This window comes from Callithrix jacchus, chromosome 10 (assembly GCF_049354715.1).
Source record: "Callithrix jacchus isolate 240 chromosome 10, calJac240_pri, whole genome shotgun sequence".
Lineage (NCBI taxonomy): Eukaryota > Metazoa > Chordata > Mammalia > Primates > Cebidae > Callithrix > Callithrix jacchus.
This window is the reverse complement of record NC_133511.1, coordinates 46,682,547-46,706,137: the sequence shown is the minus strand read 5'-3', so window position 1 is coordinate 46,706,137 and position 23,591 is coordinate 46,682,547. Positions and strand designations below refer to the sequence as shown.

General features: G+C 40.4%; 1 protein-coding gene and 1 long non-coding RNA gene across 16 annotated transcripts in view; both read left to right on the top strand.

The window, feature by feature from the left end:
• Positions 1-382: 382 nt before the first annotated feature.
• Positions 383-5,103, top strand: LOC118145758 (uncharacterized). The gene is made up of 4 exons (XR_013523164.1): positions 383-509; positions 3,864-3,901; positions 4,533-4,579; positions 5,019-5,103. It is a non-coding gene; the product is annotated as an uncharacterized LOC118145758 (long non-coding RNA).
• Positions 5,104-12,388: 7,285 nt separating this feature from the next.
• Positions 12,389-23,591, top strand: part of CEP295 (centrosomal protein 295) — a 58,091-nt gene continuing 46,888 nt past the window's right edge. For 14 of the 15 annotated variants that reach the window (XM_078339946.1, XM_078339944.1, XM_078339945.1 and 11 more), the window contains exons 1-5: positions 12,389-12,497; positions 16,816-16,949; positions 17,360-17,560; positions 18,615-18,739; positions 19,492-19,585. Coding sequence is in view for 8 of the 15 variants with exons in the window: in XM_078339940.1 (XP_078196066.1) it covers positions 12,431-12,497; positions 16,816-16,949; positions 17,360-17,560; positions 18,615-18,739; positions 19,492-19,585 (621 nt within the window). In the remaining 7 variants the exon portion in view is untranslated. Of the gene's footprint in view, positions 12,498-16,811; positions 16,950-17,359; positions 17,561-18,614; positions 18,740-19,491; positions 19,586-23,591 lie in introns of those variants that run through there. The other variant, XM_009007242.4, reaches the window with a different exon arrangement.

The following is a 23,591-nucleotide window of genomic DNA, read 5'->3' as shown; positions in this document are numbered from 1 at the left end:
GAGGGACGGTGCTCTGAGATCACGCAGGGCATTGTCACCCATAGTAAGACCAGTGAGGGTTTACTTTCAATGAGGCGGGCAGAACTGGAGAGCCGTGAGCAGAGCAGTGATGAGCTATGACTTGGATTTGTAAAGACTTACCTTTTTTTTTTTTTTTTGAGATGGAGTTTCGCTCTTGTTACCCAGGCTGGAGTGCAATGGCGCGATCTCGGCTCACCGCAACCTCCGCCTCCTGGGTTCAGGCAATTCTCCTGCCTCAGCCTCCTGAGTAGCTGGGATTACAGGCATGCGCCACCATGCCCAGCTAATTTTTTGTATTTTTAGTAGAGACGGGGTTTCACCATGTTGACCAAAATGGTCTCGATTTGCTGACCTCGTGATCCACCCGCCTCGGCCTCCCAAAGTGCTGGGATTACAGGCTTGAGCCACTGCGCCAGGCCCTGAATTTGTAAAGACTCTCTGGCTTCTTAGTAAACAGTAAAGCCACTTGGGAAGCCACGATAATACAGGTAAGATACAATGGGGAAGAAGACAGTGGCGGTGGCTGAAAGTGTTTGAGTTCATTGCCAGGCATGGTGGCCCACACCTGTAATCCCAGCACTTTGGGAGGCTGAGGCTAGTGGATCACAAGGTCAAGAAATGGAGACCATCCTGGCCAACATGGTGAAACCGCATCTCTACTAAAAATACAAAATTTAGCTGGGTGTGGTGGTGCACGCCTGTAGTCCTAGCTACTTGGGAGGCTGAGGCAGGAGAATCACTTGAACCCAGGAAGTGGAGAGTGCAGTGAGCCGAGATTGTGTCACTGCACTCCAGCCTGGGTGACAGAGCAAGACTCCGTCTCAAAAAAAAAAAAAAAAAAAAATGGTTGAGTCCTAGATACATTTTGAAGATAGAGCCATCAGGATTTCCTCATGATACAGATGTGAGTTGTGAAAGGAAGGAGTCAAGGATGAGTCTGAGATGCAGCTGGGTAGTATTATATGTATTGAGATGGGGCTGCCCAAGGAAGAGAATTTGGGTGAGGTAGACTCAGAAAAATGAAAAGCTTTCAACGTGTCAAGTTTGAGAAGTGTCTTAGATGTCTAAGCAGAGATGTTAGGCAAGCAATTGGGCTATGAATCTGGAGTTCAGGGAAAGGTCTAGGCTGGAGATATATATGTGGTAGTAGAGGCTGGGATTTAGTTCTGAGTCCAGAAGAGATCACCTAAGGAACGAATGCAGTTAAGAAAGAGAAACGTTCTGAGAATGGAACCCCAGATTGTCCAAGATTTGGAGGTCAGGAAGATGAGAAGAAACAAGCAAAAGGGAGTGAAGAGCAGTAGCGGATAAAATAGGAGAGCCTCCTAGAGAGTGCAGTCCTGGAAGGCAAATGAAGAATTCCAACAAGTAATGATCAAAGTGTCAAGTGCTGTTCACAGGTCAAGGAAGATGAAGTTGGAGGACAGACTGAGGGCTTGATGACATGGGGGTCATGGTGACCTTGGCAAGAACTATACATGGAGGAATGTGGACAAAACCTGAGGGAGTGGGTTCAGGAGAAGCAAGAAAAGATGATGCACAGCTGGAAAGAATCAACAACTATTTCAGGTGCTCCAGGTGTCTAAGTAAATAAGAAAACAGGCTGGAGTTGGAGGTGGAGTGAAATCAAAAAGGTTTTGTTTTTGTTTTGTGGTCTGTTTTTTTTTTAGACGTCGTCTGGTTCTCTGGCCCAGGCTGGAGTACAGTGATGTGACCTCAGCTCACTGCAACCTCCAACTCCTGGGTTCAAGTGATTCTCCTGCCTCAGCCTCCTGAGTATCTGGAATTACAGGTGCCCACCACCATGCCCGGCTGATTTTTGTGTTTTTTTTTTTAGTAGAGACGGGATTTCACCATGTTGGTCAGGCTGGTCTCAACTCCTGGCCTCAAGTGATTTGCTCACCTCAGCCTCCCAAAGTGCAGGGATTACAGGTGTGAGCCACCGTGCCCGGCCCAAAGAAAAATTTTCTTAAAGAGATGGGATCTATTATCTCATATTTGTTTGAAAAAGAAATAGTATGGCAGAGAGAGGAAAAATGGCAAAGGAATATCAAGGACAACTGTTTGATTAAGAGAGATAGGATGGGACTCAATAAATAAAAGAGGAGATACCTTGGAAAGAAGCAAACACAAAGAATTTATTATACAATTGTTTACAGTGGTAAAAACCTGAAAATTAATAAAAAGTTTATCAGTATGTACTGGGTAAGTAATTTAAGGGGTCTGAGTACAATAGAACAAAACAATCATTAAAATTGTTAGTGAAGATCCTATATTTATGTACATGGTAATACATGCACAATAAAAAGCAAAATGGAACGAAACAAAACAAAAGCCAGCATAGTCAGATCCTGACTTAAAACGATTAAAAGTGCTTTATCTACATAAGATTTGAAGATAGACTCTGCTTTCTTCTTTACGATGTTCTGCTTGCTTTCAAGCAATGTATTTAACTTTTACAAGCCTGTTCCTTCACCTGTAAAATAATGATTTGAAAAATCTGCCTCAGAAGGCTATTGTGTGGATCAAGGCAGACAATGTAGGTAAAGTGCCTAGCGCAGTGTCTGGCACTTAACAGGTACTGAATACCAGGCTGTTGCTACCTGAGTGTGCTACCCTCATATACTAACATTTCGAGAAGATGACTGTGGGGGACCCTGCTCTTACCAGTAGCAATGGTGCTGCCTTTGATTTTTCCTATTTCTGGTGATGCTGGTCTCCTCTTGTCTGATGCAGAGGAATTTGTGAGAATAGGAAAAGAAATTTGTTTTCTCACTCGCCCACAGATATTCCAAAATTTGGCTAATCCTCCCCCTAGTGGCAGACATCAAATTTTCTGTCACTTTTTTTTTCAACTGGAGTTGCAAGAAAATGCCCATGAAGGATTCAATGTGAAGTATTTGCTGCATCTCCTACTACTGGTCTTGTCACTACCATGTAAAGGCAGGACAGTGCTTACACTGGCCCACGGCTTGCTTCCTTATGTTAAGGCTTGAATGTCTATCTTAAAATGCAAACATGCGTCTAGGAGAAGTCCAGCTGGATCCTTTAGCCTGAATTAGCTAGCCTGAGGGATGAGACACAGAATAGATGAGGGTCAGGAGAGGCCAGGAGAGGCTAGCCATAAAGGTGAGTCATCAAGGAGGCCTGTGGCTATCTCAGGGGTGAGAAGCAGAAGGCACAGGTGCCAAACATGCTTCCTCTGCTCTCACAAAAAATCATAATTGTGTATCTAGGAGTCATACCTTAGGACAGAGATGGATGTCATAAAACTGGAACATAGCATTTTTTTGAGACAGGGTCTCAAAAAGTTGGAGTACAGTGGTGTGATCACAGCTCACTGTAGTCTCTACTTCCTGGGCTCCAGTGATCCTCCCATCTCAACCTCTGGAGTAATTGGGACCACAGGCACATGCCACCACACCCAGTAATTTTTTTTTTTTTTTTAGTAGAGATAAGGTTTCACTACGTTGCCCAGGCTGGTCTCAAACTCCTGAGCTCAAGTGATCTGCCTGCCTTGGCCTCCCAATGTGCTGGGATTACAGGTGAGCCACTGGGCCTGGCCTGGAACATATTGTCCTTAAAGGAAAGGAATGCAAAACTTCCTTGCCCAAAAGGTGACCCTTTTTAACATGTTAGTATGCATTTGTGCTGGCAAAAGGGCCCTAAGATTTTTGAGTCAAAAGACCAGGGATTGAGTGCTCCTCTTGTGGTTGACAAGATGAGCAATAACAAGCAAGCCATTAAGGCTTTCTGAGTGTGAGTCTTTTCATCCACAGAATGGGCATGATGGTGACAATTCTGCTGTCAGTGATGTGTTTATGATTTTGTTTGTTATTTAGGTCTTCCTGAGAATGGCATGCTGTAACGGGCGTTGAAGGTGAAAGAGGGACATTTACTGAAAAGATACACTCCTCCTTTGACCTGGGCCTAGTGGCTTGATGACATGAGAGTAAACTGTGAAGTTTAGCTCTTTAGCAAAGCTGAGGAGAGAACGTGCAGGATGCAGAGATCCCTATCAGAGAGCTTGGGGGAAATCTCAAAAGTGAAATCCCAGTAGTGAAGTCTTAGGAGCAAAGATGGGAGGAGAGAGAAAAAGAAAGTGTGGGGAGGAGGCAAGGGCAGAATAGAAGCTTGAAACTTAATAAGTATTACTGGAGATGAGATTTCAACTCACAGAAGTAGGATAAGGGCTTTATCTAACAGAGAAATGTCAACATGAACCCAAATGTGGAACCCACAGAGATGGTCTGAGAGAGATGAAACATGCTGGAGGGGCCTTCGGTAGCTCCAGAAAAGGTAGTTCTGTAATGGGTGGTGCATGACTAAAATGGTGATAAGACCATATGCAACTGACCTGACTACAAAATTGGGTCGAGTGCCATTCAATAGGCAAGTCAAGTAAAAGAGGGTACACTAGGCACACTCTTCTAGCCAAAGTTTAATCACAGCAGACAAACTAGCCAACAAATTAAAGCCCAGAAGTTTGTTTTGTTTTGTTTGTTTGCTAGATCATACTGTAATAACCAGAACACGGATCTGAAAAAGTCTATTACTTGTGAGTATACACCTTCTTTCATTTGTTCATTAGGTATTTACTGAGGACTACCTATTGTCCTAGCCCCACAGAGATGCGGTTTCCTTCAAGGTAGAAGGTGTGATTAAAGTTTAGCAGAGAAAGTTTAGGATACAGACAGATCACAGCTAGCTAAAAGAGAAACACATATAGCATAGAGCACTGTTCACACAAGAACTCAGCAAATATTTATTGAGTGATGTTTTGGCTCTGCATCCCCACCCAAATCTCAACTCGAATTGTAATCCCCCATGTCAAGGGAGGGTCCTGTAATCCCCATGTGCCAAAGGAGGGACTGGATCATGGGGGTGGTTTTCCCCAAGCTGTGCTCATGATAGTGAGTGAGTTACCACGAGATCAGATGGTTTTATAAGTGTTTGGAAGTTCCTCCTTCGTGCTTCTCTCTCTCTTCTGCCGCCAGGTAAGACTTGCCTGCTTTCCCTTCCACCATAAGTTTCCTGCGGCATCCCCAACCATGCAGAACTGTGAATCAATTAAACCTCTTTTCTCTATAAATTACCCGGTCTTGGGTATTTCTTTAGAGCAGTGCGAAAAAAGGAATAATACATTGAGTGATTGGGGTAGAGTCAAATACAGTGGGATGAGCAGAAAGGAATGGGAAGAGTATGGACTTTACTGTTAGAAATGTCTGAGTAAAAACCCCAGCTCTGTCCCTTGAGCCATGTAATACCAGGCAACTTACGGGCTCAGCAAAATGGTAGACATTAGAATTCATAAGACTACATTAGCCTTGAAAGATGGGTAGGTTTTAGATTTGTGGAACTAAAGGGAAGGGCATTTATATCTCACTACTTATCAGTGCATACTTAGCTTGATGCTCTCAGAAATCATCCTTTTCATCTAGAAGCTCACATTATAAGCCAGCAGCACAGCAGGCATGCTAGGAAGGTGCAGGCAATGCTTGGAGTCACACAACAATAATTTCACACTAATAAGAAGCAAAGATTCCCACCTACTTTGCCCATGCAAAATATTATGATTTTATACTGCGAAGTCCTGAGTTGGGAGTTATATGAACAAATGGAGTTGTCTCAAGTACTTCAGAATCCTTGCAGTAGCTTCAAGAAGAAATGTTAGGAGTTAACTGTGTTCTCCAGGAAACTCTATGTTGAAATCTCAGGCCCCAACACCTCTGCATGTGACTTTGTATGGAAATGGGATCAATGCAGATGTAATTAGTCAATGAGACTATACTAGAGTGGGCCCCTAACCCAATATGACTGGTGTCCTTAGAAAAAGGAAGATTTGGACACACACAGAGACACACGCGTGCACACACACACACACACACACAGAGAATGCCATCTGAAGCTGATGGCAGAGATTGGGATGATGCATCTACAAGTCAAGGAACTACCAGAAGCTAGGAGTCTTAGAACAGACCCTTCCCTAACATCTTCAGAGGGAATATGGTCCTGCCAAGAGACACTTTAATCTCATACTTCTAGCCTCCAGAACTGTAAGACAATAAATATCTGTTGCTTAAGTCACTCAGTTTGTGGGACTTTGTTATGGCAGCCATAGCAAACTATTAAATGAAGTCTTTATGGTTTTTAAGAAAGGAGAGAGAGAATATTTGAGGTAAAAATAAGATACACTGCCCGAGGAGGGAAAAGCAAAAACACAAGGAGCCAGCTGAAGAGAACTGTTCCCAGAGATGAGTGTCTGATACCGGAGCAGATGTGTAGGTAATACTGAATGGAAGGAAGTTGATCAGACAAAATTTCCTTTGAACAATACATCATAGTGACTCTAACAGATAAGATCTGTGCATAAGAGACTGATATTGAGGGGTCCCCTATAATACAATCAGAAAACTAAGCTTGTGGTTAGGAAATATCACCAATTCACCTGTTGGTTCCAAAATGTCTGGTATAGCATAGAGTTTATTTACCTCACATAGGGCTTTGCATAGAACAGTGTTTCTCAAACTTAAATGTGTGTACAAACTGCCTACAGATCTAGTTAAAACACAGATTCTGACTCAGCAGAGTCTGCATTCCTAACAAGCTCCCAGGTGATGCCAGTTCTGCTGGTCCTTGGGCCACCCTTTGGGTAGCAAGGGTGTGGATTACAGTTGTGTTCACAGGCAAATGAAAATAATTTTGGACAAAGAGAATGCTAAGTAAACAGAACTGATTGATGTTCTTGTTCTCTATAAGCTGGATCAGTTCAACTGAGTCAGTAATAAAGAAATAGTGGTGTGGCAGCGACCCACTCTGAGTCTGGACTGGTGGCCAAATCATAGGAGAATCTTTTATAGCTATTTATATGTTTCTATGTAGGATATTTACAAATTTTCTATTTGATCTTTACAATGCAAAATTTTAAAATGTAATCTTTATAACTTCTCTGTAAGATAGGATAGATATTAATATTTCTGGTACACACTTAGCCTAATAAATATTTGGTATTTTTAACCCTATTTTATACATAGAGATTGAGCTTCAGAGGTTAACTGTTGGTCAAACAGATGTTCAAACACACATCTTCAAAACTCTTACCACCCTACCCAAGCCCCCTCCTATGTACCTTTTTGTGTTTGATATGATTTCCTTTTTATCTAGACTTCTCTGTCTCTTTAAGCATGAAACTCAAACCTTACACACTTATGTCTTAACAGGATTAGTATTTTTGTACACATCCTATTAGCAATGTGCCAAGAAAGATTTTAATTTCCCTATTCTCTCTTATTTCTTACTGTCTTTAAGCAAGTGGCTCAATTCCTTGGCTTGAGTGTCACACTCAATTCCTTGGCTTAACCCTACTCCATACCTTTAAAAAATATTTACAGCTTTTAAAAGTTTTTCTCAGCCCATCTTTCCTCCCCTGCCTGGCACTCTTAATCTCACTCCTGGTAGCAGCTCTAACTTATTCTATGAAGACACTGCCATTTGTTAAGCTCCTGTGATGTGTATGTTAGGGAGAAAGAGGGCATTTAGCAGGTGGTCAGATGGAAGTTCTTTGAGTACTCTTGTTCTTGCAGAGATCTTTTTTTCTGGCTTTTATACATAAGAATTATTGAGGGTTCCTCCCAACTTCAATGTCATTTTCTTATATTGGATGTAGATAAAGATGAAACAGTGAAATCCTTGCCATCAAAACTGTTCCAACCCTAAATGACTTTAGTTGCATTTTGAAGAGTGGCAGCATTACACAGAAACCGGTGACACCAATGTCATTACTGCTGAGGACAATTCTTCCTCTTGATCAATAGTTATTGATGTTCATTCCCAAAGGGTTAACAACACTAGAAACTAAATATACATAACTCTTTGTAGGCCTAAACTCTACAAAAAGACTGAATTAAAAATCAGACCAGTCTGGTCATAGTGGCTTAGGTCTGCAATCACAGCACTTTGGGAGGCCAAGGTGGGAGGATCACTTGAGTCCACAAGTTTGAAACTAACGTGGGTAACAAAGCAACAGCCCATCTCTACAAAAAAAAAAAAAAAAAAATCAAACCCAAAACATCAATAAACACATTTAAAGAGAGTTTGGGGATTCCCCCCCCGCCCCCCATCTCTGGTAGTCTAAAATGAATGTATTAAAATAAAAGCAAAAAAAAAGATAACATTTATTGCACATGTTGTGCCAGGAATTGTTTTAAGAGCTTTAAACCTCACAAGAACCTTTTGAGTACTTTTACTACATCTCTTTAAGAGATGAGAAAACTGACTTTTAAAGAAATCCAGTAACTAGCTCAAAGTCACAGAGTTAGCCAGAAATTTAAATCCAAGTAGAAGAACTCTATATAAGATTTTTATTTTTCAGACAGAGTCCCACTCTGTTGCCCAAACTGTGCTACAGCGGCACAATCACAGCTCACTGCAGCCTTGACCTCCTGAGCTCAAACTATCCTCCCTCCTGAGTTTCCCAAGTAGCTGGGACTACAGGTGCACATCACCATACCTGGCTAATTTTAAAATATTTTTGTAGAGATTGAGTCTCCCTATGTTGCCCAGGTTGGTCTCAAATTCCTGGGCTCAAGAAATCCTCCTGCCTCAGCCTTACAAAGTGCTGGTATTATAGGTGTGAGCCACTGCGCTCAGCCAAGATCTTAAACATTATTCTATACTATCTCCCAAGACATGAGATTTGTTTGTCTATGAGAATTTAAATAAAAATCTACAGCCCTTTTTAATTTGCAAAAAATAGAAATTCCCATTCAAAAAAGCTTCAGTAAAAGGTTGAGTGGCTCCTACCAGTTTGCTGCAGAATGGGCAGGCATATTAACCTCAGGGCTGGTTAGATCCATGGACTTGACTACTGTCTGAATTCTCTCTCTGTGCTCCTTGCTGTCACACTCATTCTTTCAGACCAGCTTGTGGGGGACTACCTGGGAAAGCTCCAGGTTTACATGCTAACATAAGCCTAGAGAGGAAAATATTTGTCTCTCTTGTCTTTAGTACAAATTCCTGTGAAAGACTCCGATTGCCCCAATTAGGTCATGTACCCCTACCTCAGTTGGTCACAATGGCAATGGAGATAAGAACTGCGATTTGTCCAGTCTGGGTCACATGCCAACCCCTGTAGCTTAGAGGTCTGGGTCTGTACCAGAAGAGAGAAAGGTGCTGGACAGAAAAAAATAAAATAACTGCTAAGCTACCTAGTATGTGTATACCCCTCTAGAGTTTACACAGTGCTCTCATGATTCATGCTTTTGAGTCTCACAACCACCATGTAGAGAAGGCAGATAAAGTATTACTATGAAACAGTGGTGGCTTAAGATGGCTGCAAATTCTGTCACTGCCTCCATCGATAGACAGAGTTCATTTCCCTTTCACTTGAATCTTGGCTGGCTCCATGTTACTCAACCAATAAAATGTGGTAAAACCTAAGACACCTCGTTCTGTGCCTCACCATTAAAAGGATTTGCAGCTTCTACCTTCTTTCTCTGTGAATGCTCACTCTTAAGATGCTTCCTCTCCAAACCAGCCACCAAGGAGTGAGATATCCAATCCACATGGACTGCTTATGGTGGACACTCCAGTCAACAGTTCCAGCTCAGCTCTCAGCTGCCAACCAGCATCAGCTGCCAGCCATAATAACTCACCCATGTTGGACATTCCAGGGCGGTTTGGTTGGCAGCAATTGAGAGCCAAAACAGAAAGGAGGACTCACTGGTTTAAGGTCCCACGGCTAGAAAGTATCCATGGGAATGCTAAGCCAGATGCTCTGACTCTAAGCCCACTGGGCATTGATTTCTCATTGCCATCTATTAAAAACAGAACAAGCCTCAATTCAAAATCTCCAAATGTAGAATTTCTGCCCAGGATGAAGGTTGAGGAAGTGGAGCATATAATTTGTTCATTTACTCAGCTCTGTTAATTTATACTGGGCAACTGAACAAAGTAATCTCCTGATTCTCAAGGAACTTAGAGTTTAATCAATAGAAAGCCCCATAAACAGCTCATCTCAATAAGAACTCATAAGTGCCATGAGGCAGCATGCCAAGGGGGATTTTGGAACCCATGTCCAGGCACTAAACCTAGCCCAAGCCATGAAATAATACACACATATTTTATTGGGTGTGGAAGAGTATCTGCATCTGTATGGAGGATGCTGAAAAATGTTTAAAATGAATACAGTTATTCTTAAAGAACCCTAACATTTGAGGGGGAAACATGAATTCTAGTTCTGGTTCAGCCTTGACTTAAATGTGCCCTTGGCCAAGTTGCTGAACCTCTCGGTAACTGAGTTTCCTGATCTGTAAATCCAAGGTGAAATTACACTACACTGCTTCTTCATGTACTTGACAATTCCTTTCTCCAACTCCATCCCTTTAAGTTTTGGTGTTCCTTGGAGGGTGGTTCTTTGCTTGTTGCTCTTCTCACTCTTCAAAGTCTCCCTAAGTGATTTCATCCATTCCTCTGGCTTTTGTTATTACTCATGTAACAAGGAAATCCCTTTATGATTAGGCTATTTCTTTCTGTGAGCTATCTACCAATGTATTCATCTGCTTATAGTACATCACTGAATGTTTTACAGGCACATGAAGTTCAATATACACAGTGCTTGGCTCATCTCCTTGCCCACTTAACTCCCATTTTTGATTTCTCCCTTTACCGTCAAGAATCAACACTGCTACCCAAGCTAGTAGCCTATGAAATTAAATTCACTTTTACTTTTCTCTCAATCTCACATGCAATGGCTTGTCAAGGACTGCTAATTTTGTGTCCTAAGTTTCTGAAATTCATCCCTTTGTCTGGGTATCTCATAAACAGCTCAAATTCGAAATATTCAAAGCTTACTTCATTACTTCTCCCTCCTGGTTATCTTCCTGTGTGTTCCAGGAGGATGCTATCACTATCCACCCACTTGCTAAATCTGGAACTTGGGCATCACCCTTGTTTTCTCCTCTTTTGCCTCCCATCACCAGGTAACCACCAATTCCTGATGTTTGGCTTCCTAGTCAATCTACCCACTTCTCTCCATTCTCGTCGCTATTATCTTTCACTTCCTGCAGTAGTATCTGGCCTTCTGTCTTCACTCTCTCTGAGCTTTCTCCACAGCGCAGCCAAATTTGATCCTGTCAATCTTTGATTCCTGATATGTTTAACCCCCACGCTCCCAGGCTGCAAAATCTAGTACAGGCATCATAATCCACTCACCCTTGTCTCCCCTTCACCTAATATAATGTACTCGGCATATAACAGATACTCAATAAATATTAACCTGTGCTCACCACCTGATTATTGGTTATTTACAGTAGATAAATCCGTGAGGTGCTCTCCATGCGCTGGACCTCTGGAGGCATAAGGTAACTTACGGCTCACTGTTGTTATGAGCTGGAGGCCTTAAATGAAAGCTATATAAATTACATGCACCTAATAGTACCAATGAATTCCGTAGTCAGTACAGAAAGGATGCATATCTCAAGATATATATCTCCATGATGGGGCCTTAAAAAGAAAGTCACCCTCGTGGCTCTGTGCAATTTTTTTTTTTTTTTTTGAGACAGGTTCTGGCTCTGTCACCCAGGCTGGAGTACAGTGGCACGATCTCGGCTCACTGCAACCTCCGCCTCCCGGGTTCAAGCGATTCTCCTGCCCCAGCCTCCCGAGTAGCTGGAATTATAGGCGCCCACCACCACGCCCAGCTTATTTTTGTTGTTGTATTTTTTGTAACTATGAGGTTTCACCATGTTGTCAAGGGTGGTCTCGAACTCTTGGGCTCAACTGATCGGCCCACCTCGGCCTCCCAAAGTGCTGGGATTAAAGGCACGAGCCAGGCCGGGTGCGGTGGCTCACGCCTGTAATCCCAGCACTTTGGGAGGCCAAGGTGGGTGGATCACGAGGTCAAGAAATCGAGACCATCCTGGTCAACATGGTGAAACCTCGTCTCTACTAAAAATACAAAAAATAGCTGGGCATGGTGTAGTGCGCCTGTAGTCCCAGCTGCTCGGGAGGCTGAGGCAGGAGAATTGCTTGAACCCTGGAGGCAGAGGTTGCTGTGAGCCGAGATCGCGCCATTGCACTCCAGCTTGGGCAACGAGCGAAACTCCGACTCAAAAAACAAAAAACAAACAAACAAAGGCGCGAGCCACAGAGCGCGGCCCAAAGCCGTAAGCTTCAAAGCCCGACAGGTGTGACAAATAATGGGCCTCTACGCAGGTTGGCGCTTGCCTGTGCGCGTGCGCGTGGCGCGGGGCTTGAACGCAGCGCGGCCTTCCCGGCGGCCCCGGGGGAGGCGGGATCGGACCTGTTCCCGCGGTTTCGTCCCGCCATTGGCAGGCGGTTTGAATGACGGAAGTGACGGCGGCTCAGCGATGGCTCTCCCGCAGGCGCAGAGACGGCTGCTGGGCAGCTGATGGGCAGGAGCTTCCCAGGCTGGCTTGCTGAGTTGCGGCTACCGTGTCCAGGTTCCGGGTTCTCAGGTGAGTGATGGACGCACCGGCTTCTTAGTCGCCCTGCATGAGCACGACTCCCTGAGGCCTGGGAGCTGGGATTGTGCTCCGGAGGAAGAGGATCCTGGGAAGGCGCCGTGTCGCGAACGCAACACGGCCGGTGTTTCTCAGGCTCCGCAGTCCGTAGACCCTGCCCTCGGTCGGGCTGGCGGCTCTAATTAAGGAGCGTTCGACCCAGACCCGGCACCTCTGTACGAGAGGCTTTTTTTGCGCACTCCCCTGTGGTAGGTTCGCGCGAGCTTACCCCGCAGCCTCCCCAGGCCCGGAGCTTCAGTGACGGGGGAAGGGGCGCTTCCCCCAAGTCACTCGTGCGGACATGGCCTGCCACCTGGTAGCTGTTAAAAGAGCATTGCCTGGAATCGTGTCATGCAAAGAGCGGGCTCTCTTTTGGTATCTGCCATCTTAATCCCACAGTTGTTCAATCCTGTCACAAACTCAGCTTTTAAAACAGTGGTGAACTTTTGAGTCTTTAATAGCGTATTTGGCGACTTCACGCTAAGTCACGTAGTCGTCAGAGCAAACTTCTGACCTCCTAATTCGCCCGCCTCGGCCTCCCAAATTGCGTGGATTATAGGCGTGAGCCACGCGCCCGGCCGCTTGTAACCTTTTTTTTTTTTTTTTTTGAGACGGAGTTTCGCTCTTGTTACCCAGACTAGGGTGCAATGGCGCGATCTCGGCTCACCGCAACCTCCGCCTCCTGGGTTCAGGCAATTCTCCTGCCTCAGCCTCCTGAGTAGCTGGGATTACAGGCACGCGCCACCGTGCCCAGCTAATTTTTTGTATTTTTTAGTAGAGACGGGGTTTCACCATGTTGACCAGGATGGTCTATTTGTTGACCTCGTGATCCACCCACCTCGGCCTCCCAAAGTGCTGGGATTACAGGCTTGAGCCACCGCACCCGGCCCGCTTGTAACTTTTATCAGCTCCTTCCCCATTTTCCCTCACACACGCATTTCTCCTAATAAAATATTTGCAGGTTAAATCCCATCGTAGCATCTGCTTTTTAGGTGACCCACAGTTGCATAACAACAAATGTAATGTGTTATCCTTGGATTGGATCCTGGTCCAGAAAATATACATTAGTGTGATAATTGACAAAAATTGAATAGTCTGTAGATTAGTAAAAACTACTGTACCAGCGTTAATATTCACATTTTGATCATTGTACAGTGGTTACGTACAAGACGTTGACGTTTGGAGAAGCTGGGGAAAGGGCAAATGGGAATTCTAAGCCTGAAATTTTCAAATAAGAAGTTTAAAAAATTTAAAAATTATACACAAGAGGAAACAGTTATTTTATCACATTTTAGGAGCTTCAAAATAATATGTGTATATGTTTTTCTGTAATCCTCTGAGATGAAGTGATGGATACTTAAATCTGAAATATTAGTGTTTTTTCCTCTTATATTGAAATAAAAGTTAGAATCAAACACAAATACAGGTGTACCATTTGAGAAATTTTTACATATGGGTACACCTGTTAAACCGTCATACGGGTCAAAATATAGACTCTTTTCAGTATCCCAGTAAGCTTCTTTGTGCCATCTCCGTGTCAGTAACCTCTAGTAAGATAACTTTATTTTTACCTCTCATAGATTAGTTCTGCTTGGTTTTGAACTTCATATAAATGAATTTTATTGTACTCTTTTGTGTCTGGCTTTTTTGAAATTCAGTGATATTATGTCTATGAGATTTATCAGGAATTAGTCTTAATTATTTAAATATGAGTGAATTCTTAGACCTTCAGACAAAATAATAAAGATACATTGTGAAGATTAATCTTGTTCTTTCTTCTTTGTTAAATTCTTCCCTGTTTTTTTTTTTAAATTCTAACTCGCAAAAAACAACAGCTTAAATAAAATTTTTACCACTCCACATGTCTTTGTGTGTTCGAAAGTTAGTAGCCATTTGGAATAAGGAAACCAGATCCCTCCGCTCCTCCACTAGATGTCATCACTTAGGAAAAGTCCTTTAACCCAAGAGGCCTTGTTTTTTCATGAATAACATGAAAAATATAATCAGTACTTCAGTTACCATTACCAAAACCTTGTGAGTATCAGATGAGTAGGATGCATTAAAAAATTTTTTTAATGTAAGCAGTTACTCCTTTTTGGCATTAGAGTCTTACTGAAGATAGTAATGATGATTGCATATATCTCTGTAGAACTTTACATGAATTAACTCACTGAATCATTCGTTCAGTCACCACACATACTGAAGTAGCTACCTATGGGTGAGATGCTGTTTTTAGGCTATGGACATAAAATGGTGAGGAAGTCCATTCCGCCTTATGAGCTTACATTCTGATGGAGAAGTCAGTGGAAAGGTATTAGTCCCTGTTAGGTAACCCCACAGTCTCCTAGCCCCTATTCTGTTTACACCTAATTGACAACAGTGTCAATCCATGTGAAATATTACCCGGTAGTTATTTATTATATTTAATTGAATATTAAATTTTAATTTAAAAACCCATAGCCACTGTCCTTCAACTGTCAGTAATCTAACTAGAAAGAGCAAACTATGGTTGATGAAAAACTACAGGAGGTAATACCAAGACAACATAAAATTAGTCCCTATCTGAATGTATTGGTAATAATGCATTAGAGGTGGACAAGTCAGGAGTGGGAGAGTAAATGGAACAGGAATTATCAGAGGACAGCTTCATAAAGGAAGGAGGGTTTAAGCTAGCTTCAAAAAGATGTAAACACTCAGCAACTGAGAATGCCTGCCTGGTCATTGTGAGAGAGACCTGAGAAATGTTGACTTGTCTCAGTTAAAATGGTTGCATACTGATATTAAGTGTCCAATTTTTTGGAAATGACAGTAATAGGAACCAGTTAATATCAGAATTACCTGAGGAGGGTATTCAAATTATAGAACTATAGATTCTTATATTTATTCCATTTCTCTCTGCCTCGTTCCCCCAAATAGTAGCATGTTATAATCCAGGGAGTAGAGAGAGAATACCAAGTATGAACAGTAGCAATAGAAGAATAGGTCTGGGCTGTGCATGGTGACTCACTTCTGAAATCCCAGCACTTTGGAAGGCCAAGGCAGGTGGATCCCTTGAGGTCAGGAATTTGAGGCCAGCCTGGCCAACATGGTGAAACCCTGTCTCTACTAAAAATGCAAAAATTAGCCAGGCATGCTAGCATGTGCCTGTAATCCCAGCTACTCTGGAGGCTGAGGCAGGAGAATCACTTGAACACGAGAGACAGAGGTTGCCGTAAGGCGAGATCGTGCCATTGCACTCCAGCCTGGGCGACAGAGCAATACCCCATCTCAAAAAAGAAAAAAGGAAAAAAAAAAAGAATAGATCTGGAAACCTAGACACTTGACACAGCTGAACAGAATTATTCTAAAGGGATTTTTAATGATCATTCATATAAAAAGAACATCACTATAATTATTGAAGAACTGTTTACTGTAGAGTATAGAACATGGGATTGATGTGATTTCATGGGATAACAATGACACTTGGTGATCAAGTTATATAGAGTAGACTGAGAGTTTAATCTAGGAACGAAGAGCCCTTGAAATTACAGCAAACTTGCTGGTTATGAACAAGTTATTAAAGTTCTAGAGTGTCAAATTGTAATTGTGAAAAGATTTATTTCGTGCTAATATCTTTTTAGGTCTTTGTGCTTTTTTACATTTAAGCTCAGTAAACTCGGGAAATGCTAACCAGGAATAAGTCAGGTCCAGATACTCAAGGTAGACAATCTGCTACAGATGGGAGAAAACTTTTCTGAGTAATTCTGATTCAGTCTTCACTTCTCCATTGCCACCCTTCTGAGTATCATCGATCTAAATGTGATTTTGTAATTCTTATTTGTCTATAAGTTGGACTTCGTTTACTCATTTTCCTTGCATGTATATAGCCTTCTAAATATCAAAAGTATTAAGACGAATTTTAAAAATTATTCTAGCCAGGCATGATGGCTCATGCCTATGTTTCCAGCACTTTGGAAAGTCGAGGCAGGTGGATCACTTGAGGCCAGGAGTTAGAGACCAATCTGGCCAACATGGTGAAGCCTGGTCTTTACTAAAAATACAAAAATTAGCCGGGCATGGTGGCTTATACTTATCCCAGCTACTCTGGAGGCTGAGGCTTGAGAATTGCTTGAACGTGGGAGGCAGAGGTTGCAGTGAGCTGAGATCATGCCAGTGTACTCCAACCTGGCTGACAGAGGGAGACTCTGTCTCAAGAAAAAAAAATTCTAATCTTTGCTGCCCTATTTTAATGTCACATTATTTTTATAGACATTTTCCCTTTTTTTAAATTCAGAACTGTCATACATAAAGTACATAGAAATGAAAAGAAAAGTAGTGAATGCTCGGAAGCTGAGATTGAGTCCTAATGAGGAAGCCTTCATTTTGAAAGAAGATTATGAAAGAAGACGAAAACTAAGATTGCTACAGGTATGACTTATTTGGAATAAGGTTTTAAATACCTTTGTTCCTCAAAGTACTTGTATCTTTTACATTAGAATGTTCAAAATGTTGTATTTTAAAACCCTTTGTGGGTATACAAGAACCCTGGTTCTTCAGTATTAACTAGTTTTGGAACATTTGAAAAATAGTCCTTTCAGGAGTGGGCACCAAATAAAAGCTAATCAGTTAGGAGACATTAGATACAATCTTGAGATTTTTACTTTTTATACATCACTCAGATTTTCTGCTTTAAATAGTTCTTATCTAATACAAGATGAATATCCAGGAGAACTGATAGACTTAAGGGAATTCATTTGAGTTCCTGTTTCCAAATAGCTTTTCAAAAAAGTTTAAGTAAAATCTCCTTTCATGTAAACTGTTAAATATGCATTCTTTAGGTTCGAGAGCAGGAAAGAGATATCGCCTTACAGATAAGAGAAGACGTAAAACAGAGGAGAAATCAGCAATTTACACGTTTGGCAGAGGAGCTAAGGGCAGAATGGGAAGAATCACAAACTCAGAAAATAAAGAACTTGGAAAAACTATATTTGGCAAGTTTAAGAAGTATGGGAGAGGGACATCGACAGGCCAAAGAAAATGTGAGTGAGATCTTATTTGACTACTCAGTGTGGCAGTAATATTGGTCAGAGGTAAATTATAGTTGTTGAATGCTTTTATTATGATAAAAATGTTTCCATGCATTGAATTTCTTTGGGGAAGGCTGAGCTTTTTTATAAATTTAATGTAATTTGTGAGTGATAGTAGGCTCATTTCTTAGTAAGAGTCGTGTCAAGTAAAATCCATGTGAAATAAAATTGTTCTTCCTATGATGTTTAAATTAGCATTATTCTCTTCCAGTACTCCTCTATCTGGGGAAGTAATAATCTTCTGATTCAGAAGTTGTTCATCTCAGGCATTTTAGACAGATTCAGTGGGGTGAATTCAGATTTCCCATTTCAGTATATTTCCCTTAAACATGTGGTTGAATGTATATGTTTGTATTTCTTTTACAAATAGCAAACATTTTCTGATGACTTTCAGAAAACCATTGTAAGTCTGCCCCATTATTTTGATTTATTATGATTTGTGATGTCGAAATATTACCGTCCTAGAATCAGTCACATACAATAAGCAAGCTAGTAACAAAGAATCTTTGATAAAAACTAGTGAGGAAGAAAATACTTTAAAGAATGTGGCAATCTGTTTCTTGGTCCTTGGTTTTAGTCTGGTTTTATGTGTGCCACATTAACTTTGTGCATTAGTGCAGTGTTTCCCAAACCTCTGTCATTTGAATATCACATTCACAATTTTTGCACTGACTGGGAAACTACCCATATTACTATACATTTGACATTTTAATTTAGATGAACTCTTTTATTACTTACTTTAACCATGTCCTAAGTTGTTCAATATCCTATTTATATTTTTGTAATAATATGTGAATTGATTGCATTAACTTTACATTAAAATGTTTGCATTTGTCCCCCTTAATATGGCATATCATCAGCGGTGCTGTTATCATGCTCTGGGAAACACTGCTATATAAGGTGTAGAAAGAAGATGACAAAATTGATAAATTACTTCTGATATTATGTGAGATACATTTCTATTATTCTTGTTTAGTATGACATTTTAAGTAATAAATATTTTTAGGAACCTGATTTGGATGCTCTGGCACAGCGGGCAGCAGAAAGGAAAAGAAAAGCAGATTTGAGGCATAAAGAAGCCCTGAAAGTACAGAAAAAGCAAAAAGAAATATTAATGAAACAAAAAACCTGGTAAAGTAATAATTTTTACTATAATCTCAATTGGAACTAACATGGTTGAAAGTAGAGGATACGTAGGATACTGTGTAAGCAAATACTAAATAAATGTCATATAGTAGCATATTCATTGTATTTGTTAAACTTGGTTTAAAAATAATGCTGGGGACGGGAAGTGATTTGCTTAGGTGAACATAATAACTAATGAGCTTTCTTTCCTAGTTGTAGTTTGAATGTTGAGTGTTACTAAGTTTCTGGAGAAATGTGTGACTAGTTCAGAATGCATGTCAATCAGTGTCTATCTCTGATACAACATGAAATAAAAATTGATGCGATTAAGAACATTAAAAAAGATTTTAGACTCTGAAAGTCATTAGTAATTTTTTCATGTTGTAAAACTTAAGGGCCATTCACAGGAAACATGAGTGAAGGAAATTAAAAAATTAAGGGCTCTGTTACTATTGAGCAATGGTTATTTTAGATAATGGCCCATTTTAATCAACATTTCTGGTTTTTTTACTCTAAAGAACATTGGAAGTTTCTTGGGTTTGTCCCCACTGTAGAGCTTTTTGTCTTTAGATATGCCTGTCTTAATTTGTAAATGTTTTCTTACATGTGTATAGAGTCTTTACTCATGTAAAGCATACTGAGCCTGTGGGATCAGACTGGAGGATTTCTTGAGCCTATGACTTATATTTTTAACCCTGAGCATTGTACTGTAATATTACCACTAAGAGATTAATTGATGACATCTCTTGTTTCTTAAGGCATATAAAAGCTCGAAAGGAAGCACTGCTTGTGGAAAAAGAAAGATCAGCCAAAATTACAAGTTTGCCACCTCCTCCTCCAACTCGTTTTGAGGTGAGTTTGTTTGAGTATAAAGAGGAACTAGGTCATAATTCTTCTTTAGTATTATAATTCAGTGAAAGTCAAAATGACTATCACTTACTTAAACTTAATTAATTGTATAAGAAAACTTACGTTAAGCAAATCACTTCCCGTCCCCAGCATTATTTTTAAACCAAGTTTAACAAATACAATGAATATGCTACTATATGACATTTATTTAGTATTTGCTTACACACTATTCTACATATCCTCTACTTTCAACCATGTTAGTTCCAATTGAGATTATAGTAAAAATTATTACTTTACCAGGTTTTTTGTTTCATTAATATTTCTTTTTGCTTTTTCTGTACTTTCAGGGCTTCTTTATGCCTCAAATCTGCTTTTCTTTCCTTTCTGCTGCCCTCTGTGCCAGAGTATTTTAAAATAATTCTAGATATCATTTCACCTGTAAATACTTCAGTGTGTATCTCTGATGTATAAGGACTTTTTTTTTTTTTGAGTTGGAGTCTCGCTCTGTCACCAGGCTGGAGTGTAGTGGTATGATCTTGGCTTACTGCAACCTTGGCCTCCCGGATTCAAGCAATTCTCCTGCCTCAGCCTCCCAAGTAGCTGGGATTACAGCCACCACACCCAGCTAATTTTTGTATTTTTAGTAGAGACGAGGTTTCATCCCGTTGGCCAGGTTGGTCTTGATCTCTTGACTTCGTAATCCAACTGCTTCGGCCTCCCAAAGTGCTGGGATTACAGGCATGAGCCACTGTACCCAGCTCTTTTTTCTTATATAAAACTAATACTGTTTCTAATATCATTTAATACCTAGTATTTGTTCAGCCTTCCTCAGTGATGTAAAGTTTTGTCGTTTGGAAAACTATAATGGTTTTGGTTTTTAAGAAACTTAAGAATTCTGCTTTTTGAAAAAATACCCTATATTTATTGGGAAAAAAAAACTAGGCTATTTGTCCTATAGATTTTCCCACACTCTGAATTTAGCTTATTTTAAATGGTCACCATGTTACAGATAAACTGAGTTTCAGTTAAGTTAATAAATTTGCGTAAGATTATAAAATATCCAGGTGTGATTTAAAAAAAGAAAAAAGGTAAAAAAGACTATACCAAGAGGGATCTATTTTTTATGAGAGTAAAATGTGTGCTTTTGTGTTTTGAAGCTCATTTTTAAAAAAAAATCTAAAGCAGAAATTTTAAAAAATATTCTCCACATTAGCTTGTTATAGTTATTGAAATGGCTTTTTGGATGATTGTCAAAATTACCTAGTCATTTTTATCTGAAAAATTAAGTAGAAGTAAACCCACAAGTATAGGGATGTCTAATTGAGTTGTACGTACAAGTATATTCTGTATAAGCATAAGTACCAGATACTCACTTCTTAGGCCTTTCATTTGGTCGCCTTCCTGCTTTTATGTTGAGCCATCTACCATGTCACATTTGATCCAACAAGATTCAGATGGAAGAGTCATGTTTCAGTCACTTCCTCAGTACAAAGTGAGATGATTAAAGTCAGGCAGTATATTATCCATGATGAATTTTGATTATCTTTGTCTTAATTCTTAATATTTATAACAAGCCGAAGTAAAAAATGTATAAAAAGCAAATAAAACTGTATTAGTGCTTTGAGAAGCGTGAGTTGTATCAGTGAACATGAACAATTTAGTTCCTTTTCTTTTTTTTTTTTTTTTTTTGAGACAGAGTCTTACTCTGTCACCCAGGCTAGAGTGCAATGGCACAATCTTGGCTCACTGCAGCCTCTGCCTCTTGAGTTCCAGTGATTATCCTCAGACTCCTGGGTAGCTGGGATTATAGGTGCCTGCCACTACTCTCAGCTAATTTTTGTATTTTTAGTAAAGATGGGGTTTCACCATGTTGGCCAGGCTGGTCTCAAACTTCTGACCTCACATGATCCACCCACCTCGGGCTCCCAAACTGGTAGTGTTACAGGCGTGAGCCACCATACCTGGCCTAGTTCCTTTTAAGAAAACAGGATATATTCTTCATTTTTTCCTCTGCCAGTTTTCAGAGTAAAGGGTTGGTGTAATAATCGATGCCACTGATAGTAAATGGGTTTTTTTTTTTTTCTTTCTCTTTTGTGAATATCACTGCTAACTTGTGGGGGGTTCTTTTTTTACTCAGTATTACATAGTCAATTATAGTCATTCTTTTTCTTCTTAAAGACGTTCGTAGTATCTGAAATTTGGTCAGCAGGAGACTCTTGAAGTTGTCTCTGCGTCCCTGTGACTCCATGAGCATTTCCTTGCTCTGTGGCCTAGGCAAATGACCTAGGCTTGTTTACCCTGTCCCACATCTGGTATCTCTAAAGACCCCTGGTTCTTTTTAGTGGAGAAATGTTACTTATAAACTAAGATCTGGGTGATTATATTCTTGTTTAACTAAAAGGCATTATTTTAGAAAAATTCATTACCCAAGCCAGTAAAGGTATTTGGGATAAGGCAGTGTTTCTGAATGTCTTAAGATGGTTGTGAATGCATGGCATGGAAGGGAGGGACAGGATTTTGGTTTGAGAAAAGCTAGTTTTTAGGGTATTTTGGGGCCAGGGAAATGTACCATGTAAGAACATTGTGTCCCACACACAGGATATAGATGCATCTGTATCACTGTTTCTCCCAGCAGATAAAAATATAAATGCTGAAAAGCCTGGGGAAATAAACCTAGACTATTTAGTCTTCTCAAACCAAGATTTTTCCTTAATTAATTTAAGAAAATATTATTTTTTGAGGCAGCTGTTTACATGGTGAAGAGAATGGATACTTGTTGTAATACCTAAGAATTTAGTTATGTCAGATTTTTTTATTCATATCTAGTTTAATCACTTTAGCCCTGCATGGTAGATATTTCCACTTAACAAATGAAGGAAATTGAAGGTCAGAGGTTAAGTAATGTGTCCAAAGTCCTATAATAGTTAAGTGCGAGAACCAGAATTTATCTCAAGGTCAATTCTGTGAAGCTCATGATCTTTTGAGTTTGACACTTAGCTTCCCACGAATATACTTCTTCAGATTCAGGCTAACTTTTCCTGTTAACTGTTTAAACACTAATGTCTACAAATGTAAACAACCACAATCTTTTCATAGGGCTGTTAAAGAATGAAGTTTGTATGGAAAACCCTGAGATGCTATGAAGACATCTCATGTATCTATACTAGATGCAAGAGAAACTGAGCCTTCTTTTACTTCTTCCCTTGCTTATACCCTTCTTTTTGTATTTGAGATGGGATCTCACTATGTTACCCAGGCTAGAGTGCAGTGGTTCTTCACCAGCACCATCATAGCTCACTGCAGCCTTGAACTCCTGGGCTAAAGCAATCCTCCTGCTTCTGCTTCCTGAGTAGCTGTGACTACAGGCATGGGCCACAGTGCCTGGCATTTTTTTCTTCTTTTCCTTTGCTGCATGAGCCAGTGTTGGGTACTCCAGAGTAGAAAGCTGGTTTTGTCCTGTACATGGCTAGATAAGGCAAGAAATAGTCACTGTGGAACAAAACTAAGGCTAGAAGATAGAACACAGGAAGTAAATTGAGTGATTTTAAATTATTAACAGGTTATCCTAATCCTGCCAGGCTAAAGAGTGATTTCAGTAAACACTTAGGTATAATTCACTGGAAATCTTGTTATATTCAACAAGGATTCATAGTAATTGAAATCTCAAATTGTGATCCCAATTTTGGGAGGATTCCAAATTCTATACATAATTGCCTTTACTCTGGAAGTACTGGTACTTTAAAGTGTGTAAATTGAATCACATTTTTATATCAAGTTACATAATTTTAGAGATTTGTTTTCTTCAGAGTTCTTCCTTGTCAAGAAGCTAATGGTTAATTTTTTTCAAGACATTGATTGATTCATTCATTTTTTTATTTTTTGAGATGGAGTTTTGCTATGTCATCCAGGCTAGAGTGCAGTGGAGCAGTCTGGACTCATTGCAACCTACACCTCCCAGGTTTAAGCGATTCTCCTGCCTCAGCCTCCTAAGTAACTGGGATTATAGGTA